The 26676-nt window shown below is 40.1% G+C and overlaps 1 protein-coding gene across 7 annotated transcripts in view; it reads left to right on the top strand.

Moving 5' to 3' along the window:
- Nucleotides 1–26676, top strand: part of LOC121386465 — a 54171-nt gene that overhangs the window by 11784 nt on the left and 15711 nt on the right. Inside the window, exon 1 of one of the 7 annotated variants that reach the window (XM_041517367.1) lies at nucleotides 1819–1886. The exons of 1 other annotated variant lie outside the window; for it this stretch is intronic. In XM_041517367.1, the coding sequence (XP_041373301.1) occupies nucleotides 1834–1886 (53 nt within the window). In that variant the 5' untranslated portion in view covers nucleotides 1819–1833. Of the gene's footprint in view, nucleotides 1–1818; nucleotides 1887–3584; nucleotides 3727–15789; nucleotides 15836–19223; nucleotides 19522–22987; nucleotides 23104–26676 lie in introns of those variants that run through there. 5 more of the 7 variants (XM_041517369.1, XM_041517373.1, XM_041517366.1 and 2 more) reach the window with 5 other exon arrangements.

The following is a 26676-nucleotide window of genomic DNA, read 5'->3' as shown; positions in this document are numbered from 1 at the left end:
AATTCACAAACCTGTAACACACTTGGATAAACTTACAACATGGACGCTAAGTTTAGTTAATTCACAAACCTGTAACACACTTGGATAAACTTACAACATGGACGCTAAGTTTAGTTAATTCACAAACCTGTAACACACTTGGATTAAACTTACAACATGGACGCTAAGTTTAGTTAATTCACAAACCTGTAACACACTTGGATAAACTTACAACATGGACGCTAAGTTTAGTTAATTCACAAACCTGTAACACACTTGGATAAACTTACAACATGGACGCTAAGTTTAGTTAATTCACAAACCTGTAACACACTTGGATAAACTTACAACATGGACGCTAAGTTTAGTTAATTCACAAACCTGTAACACACTTGGATTAACTTACAACATGGACGCTAAGTTTAGTTAATTCACAAACCTGTAACACACTTGGATAAACTTACAACAGAGTGAAACAAGAGTCGGTGATGTTGAACCGGTGAAATAGCCTGAACAATAGACTAAAATTCGACTCCATAACTGTTACTTCTCAGACGCACGTGCGTTTTTAAAAATATGAAAAAATGCATATTATTATTAATGATATTAAAAACACCAGGATAACCAGAAACACTTCGGATGTGTGGAAATGGATAATCTAAACAATAAAATAGAAGTAAAGTATGATTTTAGTTATCAAAAACGGCTCTAATAGTAAACAAATATGCGTTAAAGAAGACTTTAAGAAAAAAGGGCTTTATACTCTTGAAGCTCCGGAACGTCACTCTACACTCAGGTTTCCCCCCTCTATAACCATATGTTAGACAGCTAATAGCTGAAGTTTAAAATGTACTAAGGTGTCGTTAAAAACATACATTTTTCTTGTTCCAACCAGTGCACCACAACCGTGGTCAAAGCCGTGGTATGTGCTTTCCTGTCTGTGTGAAAGTGTAAATAAAAGATCCCTTGCTGCTAATGGAAAAATGTATCGGGTTTCCTCTGATGACTACTTGTCAGAATTACCAAATGTTTGACATCCAGTAGCCGATGATTAATTAATCAATGTGCTCCAGTGGTGTCGTTAAACAAAACAAACTTTAACTTTAGCAGTAACCTAGCACTACACCTATGTTCCTGCAGCAAGGTGGGTTTTAATTTTTTTTTTTATCTATTATGTTAGACAGCAAATAGCTCTAGTTTAAAATGTACTGAGGTGTCGTTAAGCAAATAAATTGTTCCTTTCCTTTTCCTGGGCAGATGCGGATCTAAGAAGAGGAGTGGGGGTGGGGGGTGGGGGGGGGGGGTGGCAGGGGCCCGCCCCTAAATTTTGCGATAGTTATAATTTTATTATATATTAATTTTTTTTACGATCCCCCTCCAAACCTCCCCCGAAGTTCCCTTGGCATTCCACCTCATGTCACTGCCCCCCCCCCCCCAATAGATTTTCTGGATCCGCCACTGCTATGGGTAGGAGCCGGTGTCGGGATGTGAACTTGGTACTTACTAGCCCAGTCCGATGGCTCTATCACGACGTCACCAAGGCCGTCAAGTGTTATCTGCTCGTCGTGTGCATATGAGAAAAATCGTTACGACGCACCACGGTTTCTAGCCTGCTTTCATTCAGTCATTGGACATCGATTTGTGAACGTTTTTCAGCTTACCGCTGTGAATCGAGCGGCACGCCACACACACCATGCGACTTCAATAAAGTCAACTGACAGTTGTTGACGCTATTTGTGTTTTCAGTGCATTACTAGGCAATTACAGAAATCACAGTCTTAATGTTTCGTCTGTGATGTTCGGGTTTCTTCTCTGTTTTCACTCTGGAATATACTGCGAGTAAGTTGACTGTCCATGTCGGAGACAGGTGACGGCCACATGGATGAAAATAACAACAACAAAGAGAGGTTAGAGTTTGTTAATTATTATAATCAACGATCCACTTGATTACTGTTTACAGAATTGTAATAAACGTAATTCAATGGTTTCTAAAATACTGAATATAATAACAAACTATATTTTCAGTAGGTCTAACGGCCCTTGAGCTTATAATATATACACACATATACTAGTATATATGGACATACTTATATTGTTAAAATACAACTGAATATACAATGTTTTACACACTGGCGTCGTTGTGTGTGTGTGTGTGTGTGTGTGCGTGTCCGCGCTCGGGGCACGGGGAACATTCTCCAATGACATTCATTCATTCATTTCAACTTATTTTCGTGCTTATATCCAATTAAGGTTCAAACACGCTGTCCTGGGCACACACTTCAGCTATCGGGGCTGTTTGTCCAGGACAGTGGATTAGTTGATTAGTTGTTAGTTGTTAGTGAGAGAGAAGAGGATTTAGTGGTCTTACACCTAGCCATTGAGTTGTTAAAACTCGCTCTGGGTGGGAGCCGGTACCGGGCTGCGAACCCTGTACCTACCAACCTTATGTCAGATGGCTTAACCACGACGTAACCAAGGCCGGTCCTAATCACATCTGCACCCCCCCTCCTTTTATATTTGCCTGTGGCCACGCGAATGCCCCCACCAATATGGTTGACTCCACCAATATGGTTGCCCCCCCCCCCCCCCCCCCCCCCCCCCCGGATATAAAATCCTAACTACGCCAATGGTTCTATGTGTAAAATATTTACTTCATACATTAATACGAAAACCGACAAATATTCATATATGACGGAATATATGACGGAATAAGTTAAAGTGGTTATTTACTTAGTACTTTAATTAACAATTTTGTTACATTTAGTTACAGAATTGTAGAGAACATAACAGACTGGTTCCCAAATACTGAATATAGACTGCTATTCGTACACGGAAAGCAAGACATTTTTTTTTTATGTATATCACCATTGGGCTATTTCTCGCTCCAACCAGTGCACCACCACGATTGGTATATCAAAGACCGTGACCAGTATGTAAAAACTACCAAATGTTTGACATCCATCAGCCGATGATTAATACATCAATGTGCTCTAGCGGTGTCGTTAAACGAAAAAAAGAAGAAGACCCCCCCCCCCCGAAAACCCCCCAACCCCACTTTAACTTTAAGTGTAACATTGACGAAAAAACCCTACATATATTAGAATTGTTATTTGTTTTAGTTAATGCTTGTGTTAATTACTGACTCATTTTCCGTTAAAAATAACTGGATTAACCATCCAGTTATTTTTAACGGAAAATGTAACAAAATGTGACGTAGCCTAGTAGGTCTACAATTCTTGTTAGAACCTATGTATCGAATTGAAGAAACTTTAGACAAACGATTTATTTATATTTTTATTATTTATTTATTTATTTATTTGTTTATTTACTAATTTAGTTATTTTTAATTCGTAATAATCGTATTTTATAGTAGATACGAAATGGTCGTAATTCAAAATGTGCTGAATTATGTAGTGCCCGATGACGTATATCAGTTTTAGATTATAGGCCTAGTTTAGCACAATGAAAATTTAAATGTAGGTCAATAAAATATCTCAGTTTTATTTTGTATACTACTAAATATATGTATATTATTATTATTCTGGGTATGTTGATTTTTGTCTGATCAACATATAAAATAAATAATTATATATTTAAAAAAAATTAATGAAATGAATGAAAATGTTCAATGATGACGTCAGACGGGTAGATAAAATTGAATCATGACGTCATACACAACGTACACTGTTTCCTGTATTTTCTTACCAAGAGAATGTCGCCAGAATACAGTGATGATAGCGATCTCGAGTGAGTACTGTGATCTAAATTACGTAAATACTGAACCTCTTCTTCAACTTGTGCTTGTAGACATGTGATCAAACGTTTACTCGTTCACTGCATTACAAATAACATCCGAAGCGGGGCGTAGCCCATTGGTAAAGTGCTCGCCCGATGTGCGATCGGTCTGGGATCGATTCCCGTGGGTGGGCCCAATGGGCTGTTTCTCGTTCCAGACAGTGCACCACGACATGCATATCAAAGGCCGTGGTATGTGCTATCCTATCTGTGGGATGGTGCATAAGAAAGATCCCTTGCTATTAATGGAAACATGTAGCGGGTTTCCTCTGTAATACTATGTTAAAATTACCAAATGTTTCACATCCAATAGTCGATAATTAATATATTAATGCGTTCTAGTGGTGTCGTTAAACAAATAACATCCAATAACCAGCCTTTATCATGGCTATTGGAATGCTATTAATTAATTTATTCTTTCGTTCGCTTCTTCGTTCGTTCACGTATTTATTAATTCATCCATTAATCCTGTCATTGCTAGTCCAATCATCCACCTATACAATTATATATCCATCCATCCGCATGTCCATCCATGCATGCATTCGTCCATCCATCCATCCATCCATCCATCTATCCGTCCATTCGTCCACCCGTCAGTCTATCCATCCATCTATTCACTGATCCGTCCATCCATACTCATCCATACATCCATCCATCCATCCATCCATTGATTCTTTATTGAATTCTGTTGTATGCGTGACTGGTTATTTTTAGGGGTTGGGTGGGATTTTAGGAATGTGTGGCCAAACACGCTATTTGTTATCTGCAATACCCGAACTTTCTTAGTTTTACCATCACCAAGATGAACACAGCATTTTCGTAAATTTGTTTTTATGTCTGACCTTGACGAACAATAACATCTAATTTTGCACACACTGGTAGATAAATGGCAGGCATTGGTGTAGTACAAGGGAATTACGGCTCGTCAATACCGACAATAGTGTCCTAGTTTAAATGTGCATTGATTAATAAATTGCAAAGTCGTTATGGGTCATTACAGCCAGGAAGTGTGTGTGTTTGTGTTTGTGTGTGTGTGTGTGTGTGTGTGTGTATATATTGTGTGTATTGTATATGTGTATGTATGTATGTATGTATGTGTGTGTGTGTGTGTGCGTGTGCGTGTATGTGTGCGTGTATGTGTGTGTGCATGTATGCGTGTGTGTATGAATGTATGTGTATGTGTGTAAGTGTATATGTGATATATGTATGTGTATATGTATGTGTGATGTGTATGTGTGATGTGTATGTGTATGTGATGTGTGTGTTACATGTGTATATGATGTGTGTCTTTCTTTGTGTCTTTGTATATGTCTTTGTGTATGTATGTATGTGTGTGTGTGTGTTTGTGTGATGTGTATGTTTGGGTGTGATGTGAGTGTGACGTATGTGATGTATGTGACGTGCATGTGACGTGTGTGCGTGCGCGTAACGTGTGTGTGATGTGTCAGGGCCGTACCCTCCGGGGAGTTGCCCCCCTGAGAATCTCACTTTTGTTTTACTACAGAAAATAGCATACACATCTCAGGGTTTAATTTGTATAGTGTTTCCTTTGTTTATAAAAAGTGGTGCCCCCACCCCTACCCCACCCCCTAGGATTTTGATCAGGGTATGGCCCTGTGTGTGTACATGTATGTGTGTATATGTTTGAGTGTGCGTCTTATGTAGGTGTCTGTGTATGTATATCCATGTGTGTCTATATCCACATATTGGTACGCATGCGTGTACGTTGGTACGTATGCGTGTACGTTGATTCGTATGCGTGTACGTTGGTTCGTATGCGTGCATATTGGTAGGTATGCGTGTACGTTGGTACGTATGCGTGCACATTGATAGAATGTGTGCACGTTGTTACGTTTGCGTGTACGTTGGTACGTATGCGTGTACATAGGTAGTATGTGTGTAGGTTGGTACGTATGCGTGTACGTAATCATCGACTTGGTTCTACCTCTCAATATATCCTTCCCCGCTCCACCCTATTTTTTTCTCTCTTTCCACTCTTTTCTCACTATCGTTTTCCTCACCTATCTTTCTGTCTCTACCTCTCTGTCTACCGCTCCCCCCCTCCCCCCCCCTCTCTCTCTCTCTCTCTCGCTCGCTCTGGCTGCATATCTCATTCTGTCTCTCCATCTCTCTTCCTCTTTCTTTCTTTCTTTCTTTCTTTTTGTTTCTCTCTCACTCACTCTTTCTCTCAAATTTTTCTCTCTCCGACTACCCCCCCCCCTCTCTCTCTCTCTCTCTGACTGTCTCTAACTCACTTTCTCTCCCCTCTCTGTCTCTCTCTCCCTCCCACCTATATCTGTTTCTGTTTCTTTCTGCGTATCCCTGACTGTCAACGTTTGATATATTGCAGTTATTCACTCTGTTTATCAGCTATAGTTCTGTTTGATGTGATAAAGCGTATTATTCACCTGTGACGACGTGTTACAGACAATTTGTTGAGGCGGGTGTCAAACAGTTCATTATTACAACAACTTACGATAAACCCCATTCATTTATATCACTGTGTCACTTGCGGGAATGTACACACGTGCAGCCATTGCCGGCTCTGCCACTGATTATTAGGCTACGCACGTAATAGCAAGGCAATAAATGACGTAACTGAATAAAAACAGTTTTAAAAATAATGAAGTATTTAATCATTAATCATTTAAACATTAGTTCTAATCGTCTGTCAACCTGTCATGTTTTCCATGTATTACACTAATCAAGTTTCACAATACCTTAGTTTGACACCCAGTTAAAGTTTGTTTTGTTTAACGACACCACTAGAGCACATTGATTTATTTATCATGGGCTATTGGATGTCAAACATTTGGTAATTTTGACATATAGTCTTGTAGAGGAAACCCGCTAAAAACAATTTTCATTAGTAGCAAGGGATTTTTTAAATATGCACCAGCCCACAGACAGGATAGCACATACCACGGTCTTTGACGTTTAAAAACATATTAATGATATATCATGGTATAAAAATCATATATAATAAGCGGTGGATAAAATGTTTGCATCATCTTTGAATGGGCCTTAAAATTAAGAAAGGGGCCGCAACTCTAAACGTTGATAGTTTGTAATTTATTATATATTTTTCAATACTTATTTAATTTAATCTGTGCCTTTTGATCAGTCAACATTATATACACCAATTTAACAAGATTATTATCAATTTAATCTAAATTAGAACTTTTTAATGTTATCATCTATGGAAATTGATTTATAAATATCAATACTATACAGTGCAAGAGTTCAGATAAGGGACATAACTGACTTTGAATCCTTGACAATAAGTATATTTTCGTAATTATTTTTGAAAACCTCTTGCTTTTACTGAAACACATTATTGAAAACAATAGAAGATAACATTCCACATATAACATACTTACAGAACTGCGAACATGCTTTATTGACAACAAAATGTACTACGAAGTACCAGAAATATATTACATTGCTCGCAATTTATTTCCATGTTTAAGATGGTCATAATAAGCTATGCGCATGTGCAACGAGACCTAATTCGTACAGAAAATATTTAGACTGGCTGACAGCGCCTGCTTACAGGTAGTCCCAAACCAAATAACATCCGCTGGGTTAAAGTTCGAGGTGCACCTAACTTTTGATAGAGCAGTTAATATCACAAATCCTGTCAATGGTGATACACGTGACAGTGTTTATTGTGATAAAATGTTGTTTCATGTGGCCAATAAATTCGTGTAATTTAATCTGAACTATTGTCAGGATCCTACTACAAATAGTGTGACATTTATGTGTGCGGAACTAGGGTTGCCATAGACGCTACCCGTTATCCCTGAAATGAGCAGCTTAACACCCATTTACTTAAAGGATGAGGGATACTGTATATGTCAACTGATACGCTGCAGGTAAGAGTTTTAGCCACATATGTTACTACTGTTGTCTATGGGATTTGATTTAGTGGTACACAGGCAAGGCGGAAGCAAGCAGATATTGGGGTGGTGTGTGTATGTGGTGTGTGTGGGGTGGGGACTGACTGAGATATAGGGCGCAAAGCAAAGTTTTTAGGGGGTTCGGAAGTATGCTCCCCCGTAAAAAATGTGTAAACTAGATGTCCTGAAATGCAATTTCCAGCATTCTACAAGAGAAATTCATCTCTGCCTTAAGATTTACTACCAGTAATATTTATGATTGAGAATTATCGCGCCAACTATGGTTGTTTGCCTTTCTCTTACTGTTAACACAGGCATCGGCGCTTAAGGGGAGCTATCGCAGTAGCTCCCCACCACTGTTCCGAGTCTAGTTCAAGGAGAGACATAATAGCTCTTCGTAGCGTGTGAAATAAAAAACCCTAATACACATATGGTAATGTCTTAAAGTGACAGAACAGAACAGAACTTTATTTACACTCAGATCACCATATGGCGATAAACATTTTGTCGTATTTTTCATTAACAGAACCGTTTTTGACGACTGAAATGAGACATGACTTAAGACTTTATCCTGAAGTGTTTCTGGTCATCCTGGCGTTTCTAATACGACAAAATGTATTTTTCATATTTTTATAAACGCATGTACGTCTGAGAAGTAACGGTCTATTTTGTAAGGGTATTTTCCCGTTTCATTCTATTTCTATTGTACCTACATCAAAATGTGTGTCCATTTTCACGGGTTGTAACTAGGCTCTCCATAATCTAAGTTAAGGTAACAATGACTCCCCTCAAGTTGGTTTTCACAGCTAGGTCTGTCGGACCACGTTACTTTGCGTAACAACACATAGCTAATCCGTTAATGATACAATGGGTTTTGTGAGATTATGGGTGTGGTAACATGAAACAATGAGTGTGATGGGGCAAGGGGTGTGATAAGTAACGGTAACTAGCGGAACAGAACAGAAAGAACTTTATTTACTCTCAGGCCGTAAACCACGGCATATGAGGTACATAATACAATTATACATATATTTTGACAAGATGGCAAACGTATAAGTATTTCACATAAATAAAAAAAAAAAAAAAATACATATATTTATATACATACTTACATACATACATACATACATACATACATACATACATACATACATACATACATACATACATAAAATCCATATCCATATCCATATAGGTATTTTAGCCGGGGGACTTAAAGGTATTCATAATAAATTTACAGAAAATTGAAAATTTACGAAAGACATCGTTTTTTTTGCTGTTGAAGATATTATAAAATTTATATGTATTAGGTTTTGATTGACAGTATTGTGGTAAGTAAATAGTTCTGGATTCTTTAAAAAATGGGCATTTAAGTATATAATGGAACTCGTTTCCGATGTCGTTACTGTTGCAGAGGTAACATACGAGATATGGTGTGTAATAACGAACATGAGACAAGGTGTGTGATAACTAACATGAGACAAGGTGTGTGATAACTAACATGAGACAAGGTATGTGATAACGAACATGAGACAAGGTGTGTGATAACGAACACGAGATAAGGTGTGTGATAACGAACACGAGACAAGGTGTGTGATAGCTAACATGAGACACGATGTGTGATAGCTAACATGAGACAAGGTGTGTGATAGCTAACATGAGACAAGGTGTGTGATAGCTAACACGAGACAAGGTGTGTGATAACTAACACGAGACAAGGTGTGTGATAACGAACATGAGACAAGGTGTGTGATAACTAACACGAGACAAGGTGTGTGATAACTAACACGAGACAAGGTGTGTGATAACGAACACGAGACAAGGTGTGTGATAACTAACACGAGACAAGGTGTGTGATAACTAACACGAGACAAGGTGTGTGATAACTAACATGAGACGAGGTGTGTGATATCTAACATGAGACAAGGTGTGTGATAACTAACATGAGACAAGGTGTCTGATACTAGTAATTAACATGATACGAGATGTGTGTGGTTCAAGGTGTATGGTAAGTGACACGAGACAATGAGTGTAATAACTATTATGACGTTATTACGGCGATACATTACAACTATCATGAGTTAATAGGCTCTCGACTACCTCGGCGGTGCAATATGCTGTAATTTAAAACCAGTCAGACAGGATTAAGCACGTTGTTGGTGTATTCATGAACGCCTCCGTCGCTGTTGCCGAGTTATGACCGAAACCGAGTTCACCCCTTTAAGACAGCGTTTAGAAACAGACGGACAAAAACGTAATTCTGCGCTTTATACTGCGGGACAAGAGAAACACGCACACAACACAATACACTGCTTGTGTGAACTACAGATTCTATCGAGCTGGGCTCACAGAAAACCGCTTACTGGTCACACAAATCGCGCCAAATTCCAAACGTCAATCTCTGATTTTTATTTACCCGACTTCTGTTCGACTTCGTCGCTAGCCCGATCTGCGATTGCAAGGGAAATAAAACACCAACAAAGAAAATGTTAAGGGTGTATGATTAACCGGTGCATGACAGCCCAGTAAGCAATAAGTAGGTTCATGATTGTCGTGTTGACTAATCTCTCTATTTTATCATGTCGGTGTATATTCAAAATGTTCCGCAGTTTGATATCATCCGGCCGTGGCCGTACTAGCAGAAATACACTCTTTTTATTGGAGAACCGAAAGTGTGTGTGTGTGTGTTCAGTTGAGGCAATAACTCTGTAATGCAAAACCAAGAGGATGTTGCCAACAAGTTCGCTGTCTTTGTGCAACTCATCTATCTCTGACCCATGGCTGATCCAGGCTGGGGGTGGGTTAGGTGGGTGGGTATCACAGGGATCCCGTAACCCCCAACCCCGCCCATTTGAAGTGTCCCTTTTAATGATATTTAAAAACAAAATCATCCACAAAATGTAGGAAAGAAACAGATTTACGAACGGTAATCCGATGTCATATAATGTTGGGGTTTCTGCCAGGAAAAAATGTTTGGGTATGGCGCCATGGAATTGAAGGGGGGTGGGGGGGGGGGGGGAGAGGAGGAAGGGGGTCTGAATTTAGGATCCCTCAGATGCATTTTTCAGTCACCTGTGATACGAATTCCTTGGTCCCGATCGCCGTTGTTTATGCTCACTTGTGTCGATATAAAAAAAACCCACAAAGTTCTTCCATATTCGGGAATAAAATCAAATCCGGTTACAGTTAGACTGTTTATTTGTCTGCAGTGAATCGACAGTTATGAAAAATAACCGAGCAGGAAAATATTAAGCATACTACAGTAACAGTAATTAATTTTGTCAAAATATAAAATCTGCAAAAACATTTGGGTATGGCGCCGTACCCAAATTATATATTTTGAGGATGTGTTGAGTGCGTCGTTAAATAAAACATTTCCTTCCTCTGCCAATAGCAGCATCTCAGATACTTGTATTAAGAATTTATTGTTGTTTTAAAGATGTTTGTAACGTAGAGCCCTTTCTTACCAGGCCCCGTGCTTATAAACCGTAAAGTCTACACTTTAATAAAGTCCAGACTTTAACGTCATGGCAACGCCATTCAAATAGCATTACGTTAAAGTCTAGACTTTAAGTTTTATAAGCACGGGCCCTGTTCCTATCTCGATACCACTCGCTAAGGTTAGATAAAGTTTGTTTTGTTTAACGACACCACTAGAAGATGTTGATTAATTAATCATCGTCTATTGGATGTAAAATATTTGGTAATTCTGACTTGTAGTCATTAGAGAAAATCCGCTACATTTTTCCATTAGGGGCGTGATGTAGCCCAGTGGTAAAACGCTCGCTTGATGCGCGGTCGGGTTGGGATCGATCCCCGTCGGTGGGCCCACTAGACCATTTCTCGTTCCAGCCAGTGCACAACGACTGGTATATCAAAGGCCGTGGTATGTGCTATCTTATCTGTAGGATTGTGCATATAAACGATCCTTTGCTACCAATGAAAAAAACGTAGCGGGTTTCCTCTCTAAGACCATGTCAAAATTGCCAAATGTTTGACATCCAACAGCCGATGATTAATATATCAATGTGCTCTAGTAGTGTCGTTAACCAAAACAAACTTTTTTCCATTAGCCCGCAAAGATTAGATGTTCCACTGAAAGTTGAAACCGGTCGATATAATAATACAGCGCTGGAAGAAAGGACATGTTTTAGTTGTTTTAACCACATTGAAAACCAGTGTCGCATACTGCTTAACTGCCCATTATATGCTGACATGACGTTAGAACTAATCACACACTGCAGAACTTTACGTTTTAATTATGATGACCGCACCGGCATGCAGAAATTATGTTTTATCTTGTCCTGTCCCGATATTTGTATCTTAGCTGCCAAAACCTGCCAAAATATGAAAAATGCATTTTGTGCGTTTAAAAACAGCAGTATGACCAGAAACACTTGGGATGTACGGAAATGGATAATCTAAACAATAAAATCTAAGTAAAGTATGATTTCAGCTATCAAAAACAGCTCTAATAGCGAAACCTATGCCTTAGTGTTTAAAAACAAGGCTATGTCCCTTTAAGGTGTGCGTTTTGAAAGAAGAGTTCGCTGTCAGCGCTCATCAGTAAATATTGGCGATTTAAATAGATAGCGCTAAACAAAAAACAACAACAATAACACCCCCCCTCCCCCACACAATTTTTGTCAAGTCAGTACATCCAGTCCTGCCATTGGTGATACATGTGACAGTGTTTATCAAAAAAGTAAATGTATAGATCTGATTAGAGGCACTGATTTTCCGTTTCAGATTTTTCCCTTTTCCGTTTCATAATATTACAAATTCCATTTTTTTTCCGTTTCAGTATTAAACAAATTCTGTTTTTGTTTCACTCACACACACATACACACACACGTGCACGCTCAGTGATGCAAATGAGCACACACACACACCAGTGACATATAACATCATGGCAATGCCGCAAATGTTAAAAATTAATAAGCAAACATAACATAATATATCTTTCACTTGAGTAAATATCGGACAATTTTAGCTCACAATTTAACAGGAAAGCTTACAATTTAACGGGAAAGCTCAGCGATTTAACGGGAAAAACCGAAGAAAACACGACTGGTAAAACGTCTAGATACTCTACATTAAACATTTGGCGTAACATACATAGGTACTAGTGTCGTAGCGTAGCACAGGCAGATGTCGGTGTTCATAGTTTCTAGTTCGAAAAATAAATTTTAATTAAACAAATGCGCTATTTAGAGTTAAATAATGTTTCGAAAAAAAATCGGGAATTCCGTTTCAGATAGGTATTTCCGCGATTCCGTCCGCGATTCCGCGATCGCGGAAAATCAGTGCCTCTATCAGATCTGTGCAATAAATGTATGCACTTTTAATTCAACTAGTACAACTGTGTCAAGTACTACTTGAAGTAGACCTGTGCTTGAAACATGTATGGGGTACCTGTACCTGTAAAGTAAGTAGCCTACTACAATTTTGTATGAAACTAGGGGTGTTGTAAAAACATCCGGTCATGTTGAAAATGAGTCAGTAAAAGTTCCACGTTCTTCAGTTGAATAATACTCTGGGGTAGGGGTGTTCATATTTTGGGGCCATAATGTGGTTTGTATATTGCATTTGATGTTTTTAACTACATACGTTAACATTATCATCTATGGGATTTTATTTGGTATAGTACAGCCTAAAACACTTGCCGGCCTATAGGAACGGTATGTAAAGAGAGAGGGAGACACGCTCAGGTGGAGGTGGAGGGTGTGGGGGTGGACTGGGTGAATACACATTTTGTTTGGTTTGTATATGTAGTGGGACAAAAACAAACAACTGTTTTGGACCTTGATCGGAGGTGGGGGCTTGTGTATAACAGGTAAATTTAAAAATAGCCAAATAGGACACTTACCGCTAGGCTACTGCACCTTTAAACAGCTGGTATATCGAAAGTCGTGGTATGATTTTTAAAAACAGATTTTCCTAATATGTTGTAGGTCTATTCTTTGAGGCTTTTATTCTGCTTGATCTGCTCAGTAGGTCGCTGTCTGTAGCTGATAATTTCACGAGCGAGGTTTCTTTAACTGTGAGGTTATTTGATACTAAATGTAATGTGTGTATATGTGTGCGTGTGCGTGTGTGTGTGTGTTACAAGCAAAACCAAACAGAAAACATCCCCAAGCCCAAAGGCTTTGGGTCGGTGGGGGGTATTCCACCGGAAATAGGATAGGTGCCGTAGGGCGTAGGCGGTTTCGGCCGTAGGGGGGGGGGGGGGTTAGGTCTGTCCGGGGGCCTGCCTCCCTCCCCCTCGGGTCCCCTCCAAGCTTCGGTCACACTGAAGCTCCCGATATGACTGATGCCACCACTCAATTTCGTCCCACCCATTAAATTAACTTCCTGTGACGGGTGCCCCAAGTTCCTAGTGGAGACCCCCCCCCCCCCCCCCCCCCTGACCAAATCCTAGGGCTAAATTGGAAAATTTTTGATAATATGGTTTTTTAATTTAGAAATGCCCGATTTAAAAGGCGTCCAAAATTATATAAATAAATTAGTAGTTTATATATTTTTGAATATGACACAAATAAATTATAAAGTCCCCCTTCCCTTTTGGTTAAAATCAAAATTGTCCCAATTAATTTTCTGCCCCGAGTTGGGCCTGGGCATGCTTAAAACCCCAGTGGTATATGAGCATGGAAAAAATTTCGGATCGGACCAAGCCCAAAATGTAATTGTAAAAATAAAACGAAATTTGAATAAATAAATAAATAAATAAATAAATATAAAAAAAGAAAAGAATAAATAAATAAATAAATAAATAAATATAAAAACAATAAATAGCCACCAACAAAAAAAAAAAAAAAAAAAAAAAAATCCCAACCTTCTCCTACCACAGTTCGTCTTCCTGTTTGGGTACGAAGCGCAGTGTAGCGTGCTATAGCACTCCGGTGCCCACTCGACGTGTATTTGTGACGCATTAAACCTCTTTGACAGAAGAGTTCTTTACGCACGTCGAGTCATTCAGCTTGAAGCGTTACAGCTGATAAATCCGTCATTAACGTCGCGATACCGGTTTCCGCTATTGATTTAAGATCGATAGCTCAGGTCCGGATCACTCTAACAGGGTCGCAATCACTTACGAGTGACGGATAGTTTATTATTGCTCGAAGGTCACGTGTCGTAGGTCGAGGGTGAGCGGGAGAATGACAATGACGTAGTAAATCAACGGTTCGGTTGTTTGGCGGTCGCCGTCATTTTTAAACGGAACCCTGCCGTTTTGCTATAAAGTTAAAATTTGTTTTATTTGTTGACACCACTAGAGCACATTGGTTATTAATCATCGGCTACTGGATGCCAAACACCACTAGAGCACATTGGTTATTAATCATCGGCTACTGGATGTCAAACACCACTAGAGCACATTGATTATTAATCATCGGCTACTGGATGTCAAATATTTTCCATTTTTGACATATAGTCTAAGAGAGAAAACCCGCTACATTTTTCTAGTAGTAACAGTTACTGGAACGAATCCTGAAATTCGGGAAAATTACATTGCCTGAAAGCATTTATCAATTCTATACAGCTATCTCTGGCGGCAGACAGTGGACATAACTTTCCAAATGTCCGTCTAGCTCTCGAACGGCAGAGTACTCGGAGTAGTTGGTTAGTTCATTGGAAGAATTAGGTTTAGGAACAAGAATATCAATAACATCAACAACACCAGCAATCGCTGAACACGTGATGCCCGCGCGTGCAATGTGTTAAGTCGATGTATCACACAAAATTATAAACTGTCTGTGTGTTTACACATACGAGGGGCAAGCGATGGTATCTTCGCACTAAACAAACATTTGAAACATTTACCGCCGTGTACACGACATCGGATTAATAGCCACTCGAGAAACGGCCATTAACGAACTGCACGAACTGGTTAAAACGCAAACATCGCGTGTGTGCTAGCAGATCGCTTAACCCGACAGTCGCCCAAAATATAATACTCTTTGTTTTACTGCCTGTGCTGCATTATGATATTATCGCGGAATAAGACACTGCGCGTGCGTGTAATCGAGTAGATCTAGTTTTACAGGTTCGAAGCAGGTTATGTTATCCCAGACAATTATCTCGTGTCAGTGGGTCAGTACGTCCTGTACATACACCTCTTGTTGAAACTGTAACGGCTGGGTCCACCACGTCTTCAACCCTGGGTGAGTCTAATAGTTTAATTTTGATTATTTGTTGTACAAATAGAAAATAAACTATATGGTTGTTCAGGCCCTTTTAAGGGCCATATGGGCAACCTAGGGAGACATTTCAATGACATCTAGGTCCCCCTAACGAGCTACTCTCGGCTTACTAAATTCCAAAACTGTATACGTAACTCCCTTCTTTACTATTTCGGCGGACCGTTCCAAAATGCGCCTAATTTCCTTCTCATAAATGCGCACCATTTTTCTTTGGACTCATCCTTCGGGACTGCAGGTTCTCCTTTGCACCTGACAGTGCTGGCGGTCCCCACCTTCATCCTCCCCACCCTTTTCCTGTCCTGGACGGAGGAACCGGCTGAGGCTGACACCTGCGTCCAGGACAGGCGTGCGCTACAAACAGCTTGCTCTGAATGTGCACGTTAAACTCTGACCTGACGTGACCTATGTTTGTTTCTGTATGGATACATGGATAATTTTTGTTATTGTAAATCAAGTTTCAGTGTTATGTTTTCAGATATTATGTGCACTGATTCAGTCCTTTGTTTTGAAAATTTCTGTTAATAATGGCAATCCGAGAGACGTGTGTTTTTAAAAATATGAAAAATGCATTTTGTGGTATTAGAAACACCGGGATGACCAGAAACACTTCGGCTGTACGGAAATGGATAATCTTAATAATACAATCTGAGTAATGTTTGATTTCAGTTGTCAAAAGCGGCTCTAATAGTGAAAACTACGTCGTTTAAAACCTAAGGTGTGTCACTTTAAAGGCATATTATCACAGACCACTGACCTATTTAATGGTCTAACAAAGCCTGAACAAAACTAATTTGATTTGTCCCTAAATGTACTTTTTTCAACCATCTTCATACCACTTGTACAATCTGAGTAATGTTTGATTTCAGTTGTCAAAAGCGGCTGTAATAGTGAAAATATACGTCGTTTAAAAACTAGGGTGTGTCACAGTAATTTGTGTACATAAGGAGTTAGCTAAGGTTGAGCGATCACCTGGGGTATTTCTCTCGTTCCAACCAGTGCACCACAACTGGTCAAAGGCTGTGGTCTGTGCTTTTCCCCAATAGCCCAATGGGGATCGATCCTAGACCGTCCACACACCAAGACAGCGCTTTAACACTAGTGCATTTAAACCCCTAAAGTGTCGACGGAAATATTTTGACTGAGTAACAAACTGTTTTCTTTGTTTCTTTTACTTATCGTCGTGCTTATATCCAGTTAAGGTGCAAGCACGCTATCCTAGGCACACATCTTGGCTATCTGGGCTGTCGGTTCAGGACAGTGGGTTAGTTGTTAGTTGGTTAGTGGGAGAGTGGTCTTACACCTACCCACTGAGTCGTTAAAACTCGCTCTGGGTGGGAGCCGGTACCGGGTTGCGCACCCTGTACGTACCAGCCTGTAGTCCGATGGCTTAACCACGACACCACCGAGGCAGTTGTAGTCGTTTACAACATCCCGGTATTCGTGCACCGCGGTTTTACATCCTGCTATATTCGTCATGTTATATTCGTCATAATAACGAGTAATTCTTCAACAGCAGGATCAACTTACTCCGTACCCGTGATTTACACGAGGGGTGTTTTGGTTTTACGTCCGTGTTTATTGTCCTAAAGAAGGTAAACACTGAAGATTTATGTACGAATTCCACACCACGGAGCGAGTACAGACCTGCGAGATGATGACTGATCGCCTGTTTGTCAGGTTTACAAAGTGAACACGTAATAAACGGATGAATGGAATTTTCTTTTGTGGCATGTTACCTCTGTGACTTAACGATTTTAGAGGCCTTTTCGGGGACACAATCAATCAATTGTAAATACTGAATTCATACATTAATGTTAGGAACACAATCAATTGTAAATACTTAATTCATACATTAATGTTAGGGACACAATCAGGTGTAAATACATAATTCATACATATATACAGACGTACATACATACACATACACAGTCAAAGACACACACACACACACACACATATATGTATGTATATATGTATGTGTGTGTGTGTGTGCGTGCGCCCCCCACCCCCGCCACCTTCCTACGCCACTGGTATATATACATAGATAAAACCTTTTTTTTAAATGTGCGTGTTCGTCTGGGTTATGTTTTTGGTTGTGCGTGTGTACTGGTATGTGGGCTTGTTTTGTAGGCTATTGTTTATTTGGGGGCAGATTTGTTGTTACTGGGGTTTTCTTTGAGGGGGGAGGTAAAATTGTTGAGAGGGTTTTATTTTTAAATACTAGGTTTTTTGTTTTGCCTGCCGCCACTTACGCTTATAATCATGTATACAACAACGTCTTCGTTTTAACATATTGGGCATCTACCTACCTTTGATAATCGGCATGCAAGACTAACATAAATATGTTTACACAAATATTTTGATGTAAACAAAACTAGTACTGTTACTATAGGTAGATGTTTTTATGTTAAATTATATATTTAGCTGTTATTACAGCAAAATGTACACTTTATAATACAATGTATATACCGTCCCATCCTCCTATAAAACTGTTTTGTTGTTTTTGTAAATGATTTAAGTTCAGTTTGACGTAAAAATAAAAATAAAAGTGTTTTGGAAACAACAAAAATATACTATTTTTGCGTATAATTTAGAAAACAAGCGGCTCAGAAATAAATAACTTGTAGTAAATTCCATAGTATGAAAAAATGCGTTCCCCGTGGGACGCACTATAAACATATGTTTCTATTATCTATTACAACTGTGTTACTATGACGCACAATTCATTAAAACGGCAGGTGTGTTTGTATGTTTAAATGAAATTATGATAATTAATGTGAGGCAAGATTGCAGCTTTGAAAAAAAAAAAATTCCATGCAAGAATCAGAGTGGGTGACAGCTCGCTAGATTCATCTCCTATATTTAACACATGGTCAGTTATAACAAAACGCAATTTCATCAACTTAATTTTTACCTGTATCGTTCTTTATTTTTAAAGCATAGGGTGGGACATTTATGATGCCAGTGACAGGCATGCATAAATCTCAGCTGAAGATTCACAAACAACTGTGGCCATTGGCCATTCCAGCTGTAAGCGGAAATCGCCGGAAGTGGTTAGTGGTTAGGGGACGTAACTCTGCCTATATTTTCTCGCGAATATATAATAGAGGCTATTGCTGCTAATTGAAAATTATAGCGGGTTTCCTGTGATCACTATATGTCAGTTACCAAATGTTTAACATCCAATAACCGATGATTAATAAATCAATGTGATCTAGTGGTGTCGTTACACAAAACAAACTTTGCAACATCCGTAAACCCCAAACGGGCCTCTCGTTCAACCTGCCTATGCGTACTTATAAAGTTAGCCACTCCCGCGCAGTTCTTACAGTAACGCCCGAGTGCGGTCAAGCGCGGGATACGGTGTTCTTGTTGTTAACGACCGGTCACGCTTATTATTACTGTTATTATACCTTGTGTCGTCTTGTTACCGACCCTTCACCGTCAGTCTGCGGCGACACTGCACCCAGGCAGACCAGTGTCACAAAACTACCGTCATACCAGTCTACACACAAACTCCTGTCTCACTGTGTGTCCGTCTGTCTCTTAGTTTGTCTGTCCGTCGGTCCGTCGGTCTGTGTTGTTATGGATTTTCATAAGGATATACCAACCCGTCCCGTGACGTCACGGCCGAGGAAAAGGAAAAGGTAAGTGTACGTTTACAACTGGGGATTGTGTGTGTGTTGTTTTAAAGTGGGGTGGGTAGGTGTAGGGGTGGGGCGGGTTAAGTGGTGAATACGGTGGTATCTAACAGTCAACCATGTGTGATGCTGTCGCCGAACTACGCGTGCTTTCTTAAAGTCAGACGATTTGTGCTTCTGTCTCAGAGAGAGAGAGAGAGAGAGAGAGAGAGGGAGAGAGGGAGGGAGGGAGAGGGAGTGGGAGAGGGAGAGAAAGAGAGAGAGAGAGAGAGAGAGAGAGAGAGAGAGAGAGAGAGAGAGAGAGAGAGAGAGAGAGAGAGAGAGAGAGAGAGATAAAGGGCGTTTTTAAATTTATTAACTTAAAGCAACTCTCATTTGGACGTAACATCAATATTTTCATTATGTTACTTGACAAGAGATATTTATGAGACGTCTTGGACAAAGAATGAATAAAATTAAGTCGTCGGTCACTTGTTAGATTTTTCAATAATATTAAGGTATGAAATAATAGTGAATACAATTATTTGGATGTAAGCTCTTGTGGCCTGTAATTAAAGTTACAATCTTTATATTTCACAAGAGAAGTGAATAAATATGTTTGGTCATTATGGAACCGAGAGCACAGCTTTCAACAGCCTGGCAAATGTTGGGTTTTTATTTCGTATAGTACAACCTTAAAGGGACATTCCCGAGTTTGCTGCATTGTAAGATATTTCCGACTAATAAAATATTTCTACGATTAAACTTACATATTAAATATAGTTTCTTGTTTAGAATATCAGTGTCTGTATATTCAATGTGTTTCTGATCGTCCTAATGTTTCCAAGCAGTTCAAACTGGATTTGGTCTCCCAATTATTTTTGCAGGTACGAAAAAATATATATTGGGCAATATATAACGACACCCCAGCACGTCAATAAAATGAAATCTGACTTAGTACAGAGATCCGATTGAGACGAACATAAACACAGTTTATATACCGCCACTGATGTTATATGCAGAAAAAACGGTTTAATAAGCAATTTTAGTCTTTACATAACCGACAACATCTTAAGAATGGCAACAAACTCATATATTTATTTCAACTTATTTTTGTGGTTATATCCAATTAAGGTTCAAGCACGCTGTCCTGGACACACACCTCAGCTATCTGGGCTGTCTGTCTAGAACAGAGGGTTAGTTATTAGGTGGTTAGTGGTTAATGAGAGAGAAGAAGGTGTAGTGGTCGTACACCTACCCATTGAGTCGTTAAAACTCACTCTGGGTGGGAGCCGGTACCGGGCTGCGAACCCTGTACCTACCAGCTTTATGTCCGATGGCCTAACGACGACACGACGGAGGCCGGTGCACTCAACACACTGAGGACTGTTCCTTGACGCTAAGGGCACCGTGACACACACACACCATGACACACACACGGGTCGTGTTTTGAAATCTAGAGGACATCTCTTTGTGGTGTGTGTGTGTGTGTGATCCATACAGCAGATCACCTGTGGTAATGTGTTCCAATGTGCGTATGTGTGTGTGCGCGCGTGTGCGTGTCTGTGCGCGCGCGTGTTGTGCGTGTGTCCGTGTGTGTGTGTGCGTGCGTGTGTGTATGTATGTGTGCGTTTGTGTGTGTATCTGTGTGTGCGTTGATAAACCCGTGCTATACTGACCTGTTTATAACAGCGCATTAACTGGGTCCGTGGACCGTGATGTTTGGTTTTCTCTTTTTGAAGATTGTATTTTCGGTATGTTATATTGACATTAAGGGTAATGAAAAGACCCATTCTGCTGCCAAGTCTGCTTTGAATTTGCCCCAGGCCAGTGTTGGTGTTCCCAGACCAGTGTTGATGTTCCCAGGCCAGTGTTGGTGTCCCCAGACCAGTGTTGGTGTTTCCAGACCAGTGTTGGTGTTTCCAGACCAGTGTTGGTGTCCCCAGACCAGTGTTGGTGTTTCCAGACCAGACCAGTGTTGGTGTCCCCAGACCAGTGTTGGTGTTCCCAGACCAGTGTTGGTGTTTCCAGACCAGTGTTGGTGTCCCCAGACCAGTGTTGGTGTCCCCAGACCAGTGTTGGTGTTCCCAGACCAGTGTTGGTGTCCCCAGACCAGTGTTGGTGCCCCCAGACCAGTGTTGGTGTTGCCCAGCTCTCTACTTTAACCTTTCTGTCTAGGAGCCAGGTGCTTTTTTAAGTGCCAAATAGCAAATTGAAGAGCCATGTTTATATACCGATTTATTGTATGTATGTATGTATGTATGTATGTATGTATATATGTATGGAGGGAGGGAGGGATGGATGGATGGATGGATATATGGATGCATGTATTAATGTCATAGATTACTGGTTGCCAAATATTATTTAGTGATATGTTACATGTGAAAGTAAATGAAAAGAAGATGATTGTGGATCCGTTTCTTTTGTTTTCGTACGATTGCAGAATTCTTGTTATATATTTAAGTTTTCACTCATTGTGACAACATTACACGCATAGCCATAGAACCGAAATTTGTATATGTGGCTTCAATTTACTTGTTAGTCAGAAACTTTGTTATTGGTCGGCTCTTGACAGATCCACACCTTAGTAATGACACAACACTCTGTGGACAATACCGAGTTCAGGTTAAATGGGAGATAAAGATATTTAATTCCGAGAATGTAGAATGTAATAAGAATTAATAGACATTAAGGGTTTTTTACGGTGTGGTTTTTCATAATTATATAATTTGTATTTCGTATTCTTTTTGCTGAGGTGTCAATGGCGGATCCAAACGACGGGACCCCCATACAATTAAAGTGCTCCTTTTTGAAACAATTTGTTTACAATTTCCATTGAATTGCCCTTTTCAGGGATCTTGTCAATGTGCCCTCCGTGTCCATCCTTGATTTAATTAAACTCTCTCTCTTTCTGTCAGTCTGTCTCTGTCTCTCTCTCTGTGTCTCTGTCCCTCTCTCTCTCTCTCTCTCTCTCTCTCTCTCTCTCTCTCTCTCTCTCTCTCTCTCTCTCTGTGTGTCTGTCTCTGTCTCTATCCCTGTCTGTCTCTCTATCTGTCTCTCTATCTGTCTCTGTCTGCCTCTCTCTCTCCATTATTGTTAAACAGATAACTAAATAAATCATTTTAAATTGCGATGTTTAAAATGTTGATGGTTTTACAATGTTTTTATACACTACTGAAACAACTTCTAGTTAAAATTTATTAATCAATTACATTAATACATTAATTAATTATATTAAAATATTTTTTTCCCATTATTGTTAAATAGATAACTAAATAGATCATTTCAAATTGCGATGTTTAAAATGTTGATGGTTTTACAATGTTTTTATACACTACTGAAACAACTATAAATAACAATACATAAATATGAATACAATAATGGTTTTGATCTGAAGGGGACAGGGGAGAGAGAATGGACAGATGAAATAAATGGGGGGGGGGGGGGGGGGGGGGGGGGAAGAGGAAAGATAAACAGAAACTAAAAAAGAGAGAAAGAAGCATGTATTATTTATTCGTATTGTAGATTAAAATTGGTTTTCTGGTTCTACTGAAGTTTTCGTATATCCAAGCAAGTCCAGATTTTCCTTTAGGTTAACAAAATGTGCAGGTATGATATTGAAGAAAGTAGTATCAATTAATTCTCCGATTTTCAAGCAAAAAGATTCAACCATTTCTCCCAATTTGTCATACTGGCAATTTTAAAAATAAATACATCTTTTTATTTGGAATTTAGTTTTTCTCTGTCTCTATCTGTCTCTCTCTCTGTGTCTGTCTGTCTGTCTGTCTGTCTGTTTCTGACTCTCTGTCTGTCTGTATCTCTCTCTCTCTCTCTCTCTCTCTCTCTCTCTCTCTCTCTCTCTCTCTCTCTCTCTCTCTCTCTCTCTCTCTCTCTCTCTATATATATATATATATATATATATATATATATATATATATATATATATATATATGGGTATGGGAACTCTTTTTACGTGCCCATATCCAGAAATAGGTTCAAGTACGCCCATCTCGGATCCAACCTCTAATATCGCCAGGGACTGGTTCCAGGATGGGAGAGTCTCTCCATATATACGCATCTAACATCTATGGTCAGGTCAGGTCATAGGGTTTTACGTGCACATTCAGAACAAGCTGTTGTAGTGCACGCCTGCCTCCGCCCATGCCAGGAAAGGTTGGGGGGGGGGGGGGAGGGACCGCCTGAACTGGCAGGTGCAAGGGAGCAACAGCAGCCCGACCAAGTCGGTAGCAGGCGGGGGGGGGGGGGGGGGGGGGGGCGCAGTTTTGAACGATCAGTCAAAAAGTAAATGGCACAGCTAGTATAGGTTTTGACATTAGTGAATCGAGAGTAGCTCGTTAATTAGACCTCTACGATGCTGTGGTGTCTCCCTAGGTTGCCCATAGGGCCCTTAGAAAGGGCCTGACCTCTTCTGGTTGTGGCATGACAACCCAGGGGAGACTCGTGCAATTATATATATATCCATACATCTATATATAGTTATGTTAAAGAAGCGGTTCAATACAAAAATGTAATTTGATTTGTTGGTACGCCCTATAGATGACAATCTGTAAACAGATCTACAGACAAGTATAGACTGTGATATACGAGTAGACATACGAGTAGACATACGAGTAGACTTTCGAGTAGATATAGACGCTGATATAGGCCGTTGTTGACATATTTCTATAGCAGTGAGCTAGTCGAGAGACGCGGTATTGAGATATTCGTGTTTAACAAGTTATTACCTTATCGACGGCCTGGGCGTAACAGCCACACACATGCTATGTCAGAGACTGGATCCGTGGTGGACGTGCCTGAACCTCTGTGGATAGGGGCACGTTAAATGAGTTCCCATTCCCATTCCCCCATTCCTACACACACCTGCTGAATGGAGACTACCAATACACGCTCGTTTGAACATACTGCCTTGTCGCGAGTAGCCCCTGACGGTGCCGACTGATAGACACCATTACGATACTGCTACTGTTGTGTGCACAGGGATTCGATCGATTGCCATATTACTCTATAATGACAAAAGTGAAAGTTTGGTGAGCACATTTAGGAGATAACCATATGGAGTTTTTAGATTTGCAGGTGTTATTTTCTATTTGATCCCGCAAATGTAATTTTTGACCGAAGATGTTACCCTAAGGTTACACACTGCAACATGTGCTGCCATCCCCTGATACACAAGTCATGGTGAACTGCTTGGAACTAGAAATAGCCCAATGGGGATCGATCCTTGACCGACCGCGCATCAAGCGAACGCTTTAGCGCTAAGCTACGACCTGGGCCCCGATCCACGAAGCGATCTTATCCCTAAGATTACCTTAAGTGCATAGCTACCCTATGCACTTAAGTTGATCTTAGGGCTAAGATCGGTTGGTGGAACGGGACTCTGAACCCTGTAACTGTATAATGAATAAAGTTAAAAGTTTGTTTTTTATTTAATTACGCCACTAGAGAACATTGATTTTTTCATCTTATCATCGGCTATTGGACGTCAAACATATGGTCATTCTGACACTGTTTTTAGAGGAAACCCGCTGTCGCCACATAGGCTACTCTTTTTACGACAGGCAGAAATGGATCTTTCATTTGCGCTTCCCACAGGCAGGATAGCACAAACCATAGCCTTTGTTGAACCAGTTATGGATCACTGGTCGGTGCAAGTGGTTTACACCTACCCATTGAGCCTTGCGGAGCACTCACTCAGGGTTTGGAGTCGGTATCTGGATTAAAAATTCCATGCCTCGACTGGGATCCGAACCCAGTACCTACCAGCCTGTAGACCGATGGCCTGCCACGACTCCAGTTTAGATGACAGAATTACTGGAATATGCTATGGCTTGGGTTTGTGTCCATATATACATAAAGAAAACAGGTACTAAATAGTTAATAAAGATAAAATTAGCCATGTTTAGGTTGAACACGACAATAGGTGCATGGTCCTTATAATTAAAATCCTTATGTTCATATAATTCTAACCGATGATAGGTTTTTGCAAACCGATTATGACCGATGATGAAATGTATATATATAATCCCCCTATATAATATATGGCATATATAGGTACAAGTGATAGAATGCTCGTCTAAGGTGCGAGGGGTTGTAGGATCGATCGTCATCAGTGGATGGGGTTTTCTCTCTAGTGTCCCACGGCTGGTACATAAAAGTCCGTGATATGTACTGTCCTGGGGCTTAATTCATAAAGCTCTCCTAGGCTCTACTAGACAACAAAGCATCATCTTTGCAAGTCTTTTTGCATTGCACTGCGATATCCCAAAGTTGCGAGAGTTCAGTGAATTAGGTCCTTGGCTATGAGAAATACATACAAACATCCCTTGCTATTTTATTGTCAGGAGTAGCCTATGTGGCGGCGGCGGGTTTCTTCTCTTTCTCTCTATCTTCCAAATATCTTATCTTATCATCGGCTATTGGACGTCAAACATATGGTCATTCTGACACTGTTTTTAGAGGAAACCCGCTGTCGCCACATAGGCTACTCTTTTTACGACAGGCAGCAAGGGATCTTTTATTTGCACTTCCCACAGGCAGGATAGCACAAACCATGGCCTTTGTTGAACCAGTTATGGATCACTGGTCGGTGCATGTGGTTTACACCTACCCATTGAGCCTTGCGGAGCACTCACTCAGGGTTTGGAGTCGGTATCTGGATTAAAAATCCCATGCCTCGACTGGGATCCGAACCCAGTACCTACCAGCCTGTAGACCGATGGCCTGCCACGACGCCACCGAGGCCGGTCTATATAATGAATAACGTCAAAACTCATACAAATCATAGTTTTAAACCAACTCGCATAATGCCTAAACATATGTTTGCTGCAATACCTACTACTACTACGACTACTACTACTACTACTACGACGACTACTACTACGACTACTACGACTACTACTACGACTACGACTACTACTACGACTACTACGACTACTACTACTACGACTACTACTGCTACGACTAGGACGACGACGACTACTACTCCTACTACTACTATCACTACTACTACTGCTATCACTACTACTACTATCACTACTACTACTACGACTACTACTACTACTATTATTATCACTACTACTACTACTACTACTACTACTACTACTACTACTACTACTACTACTACTACTACTACTACTACTACTACTACTACTACTACTACTA

The sequence above is a fragment of the Gigantopelta aegis genome, chromosome 12, assembly GCF_016097555.1.
Source record: "Gigantopelta aegis isolate Gae_Host chromosome 12, Gae_host_genome, whole genome shotgun sequence".
Lineage (NCBI taxonomy): Eukaryota > Metazoa > Mollusca > Gastropoda > Neomphalida > Peltospiridae > Gigantopelta > Gigantopelta aegis.
The sequence above is the reverse complement of the archived record's forward strand: the minus strand, read 5'-3'. Positions and strand labels throughout refer to the sequence as shown.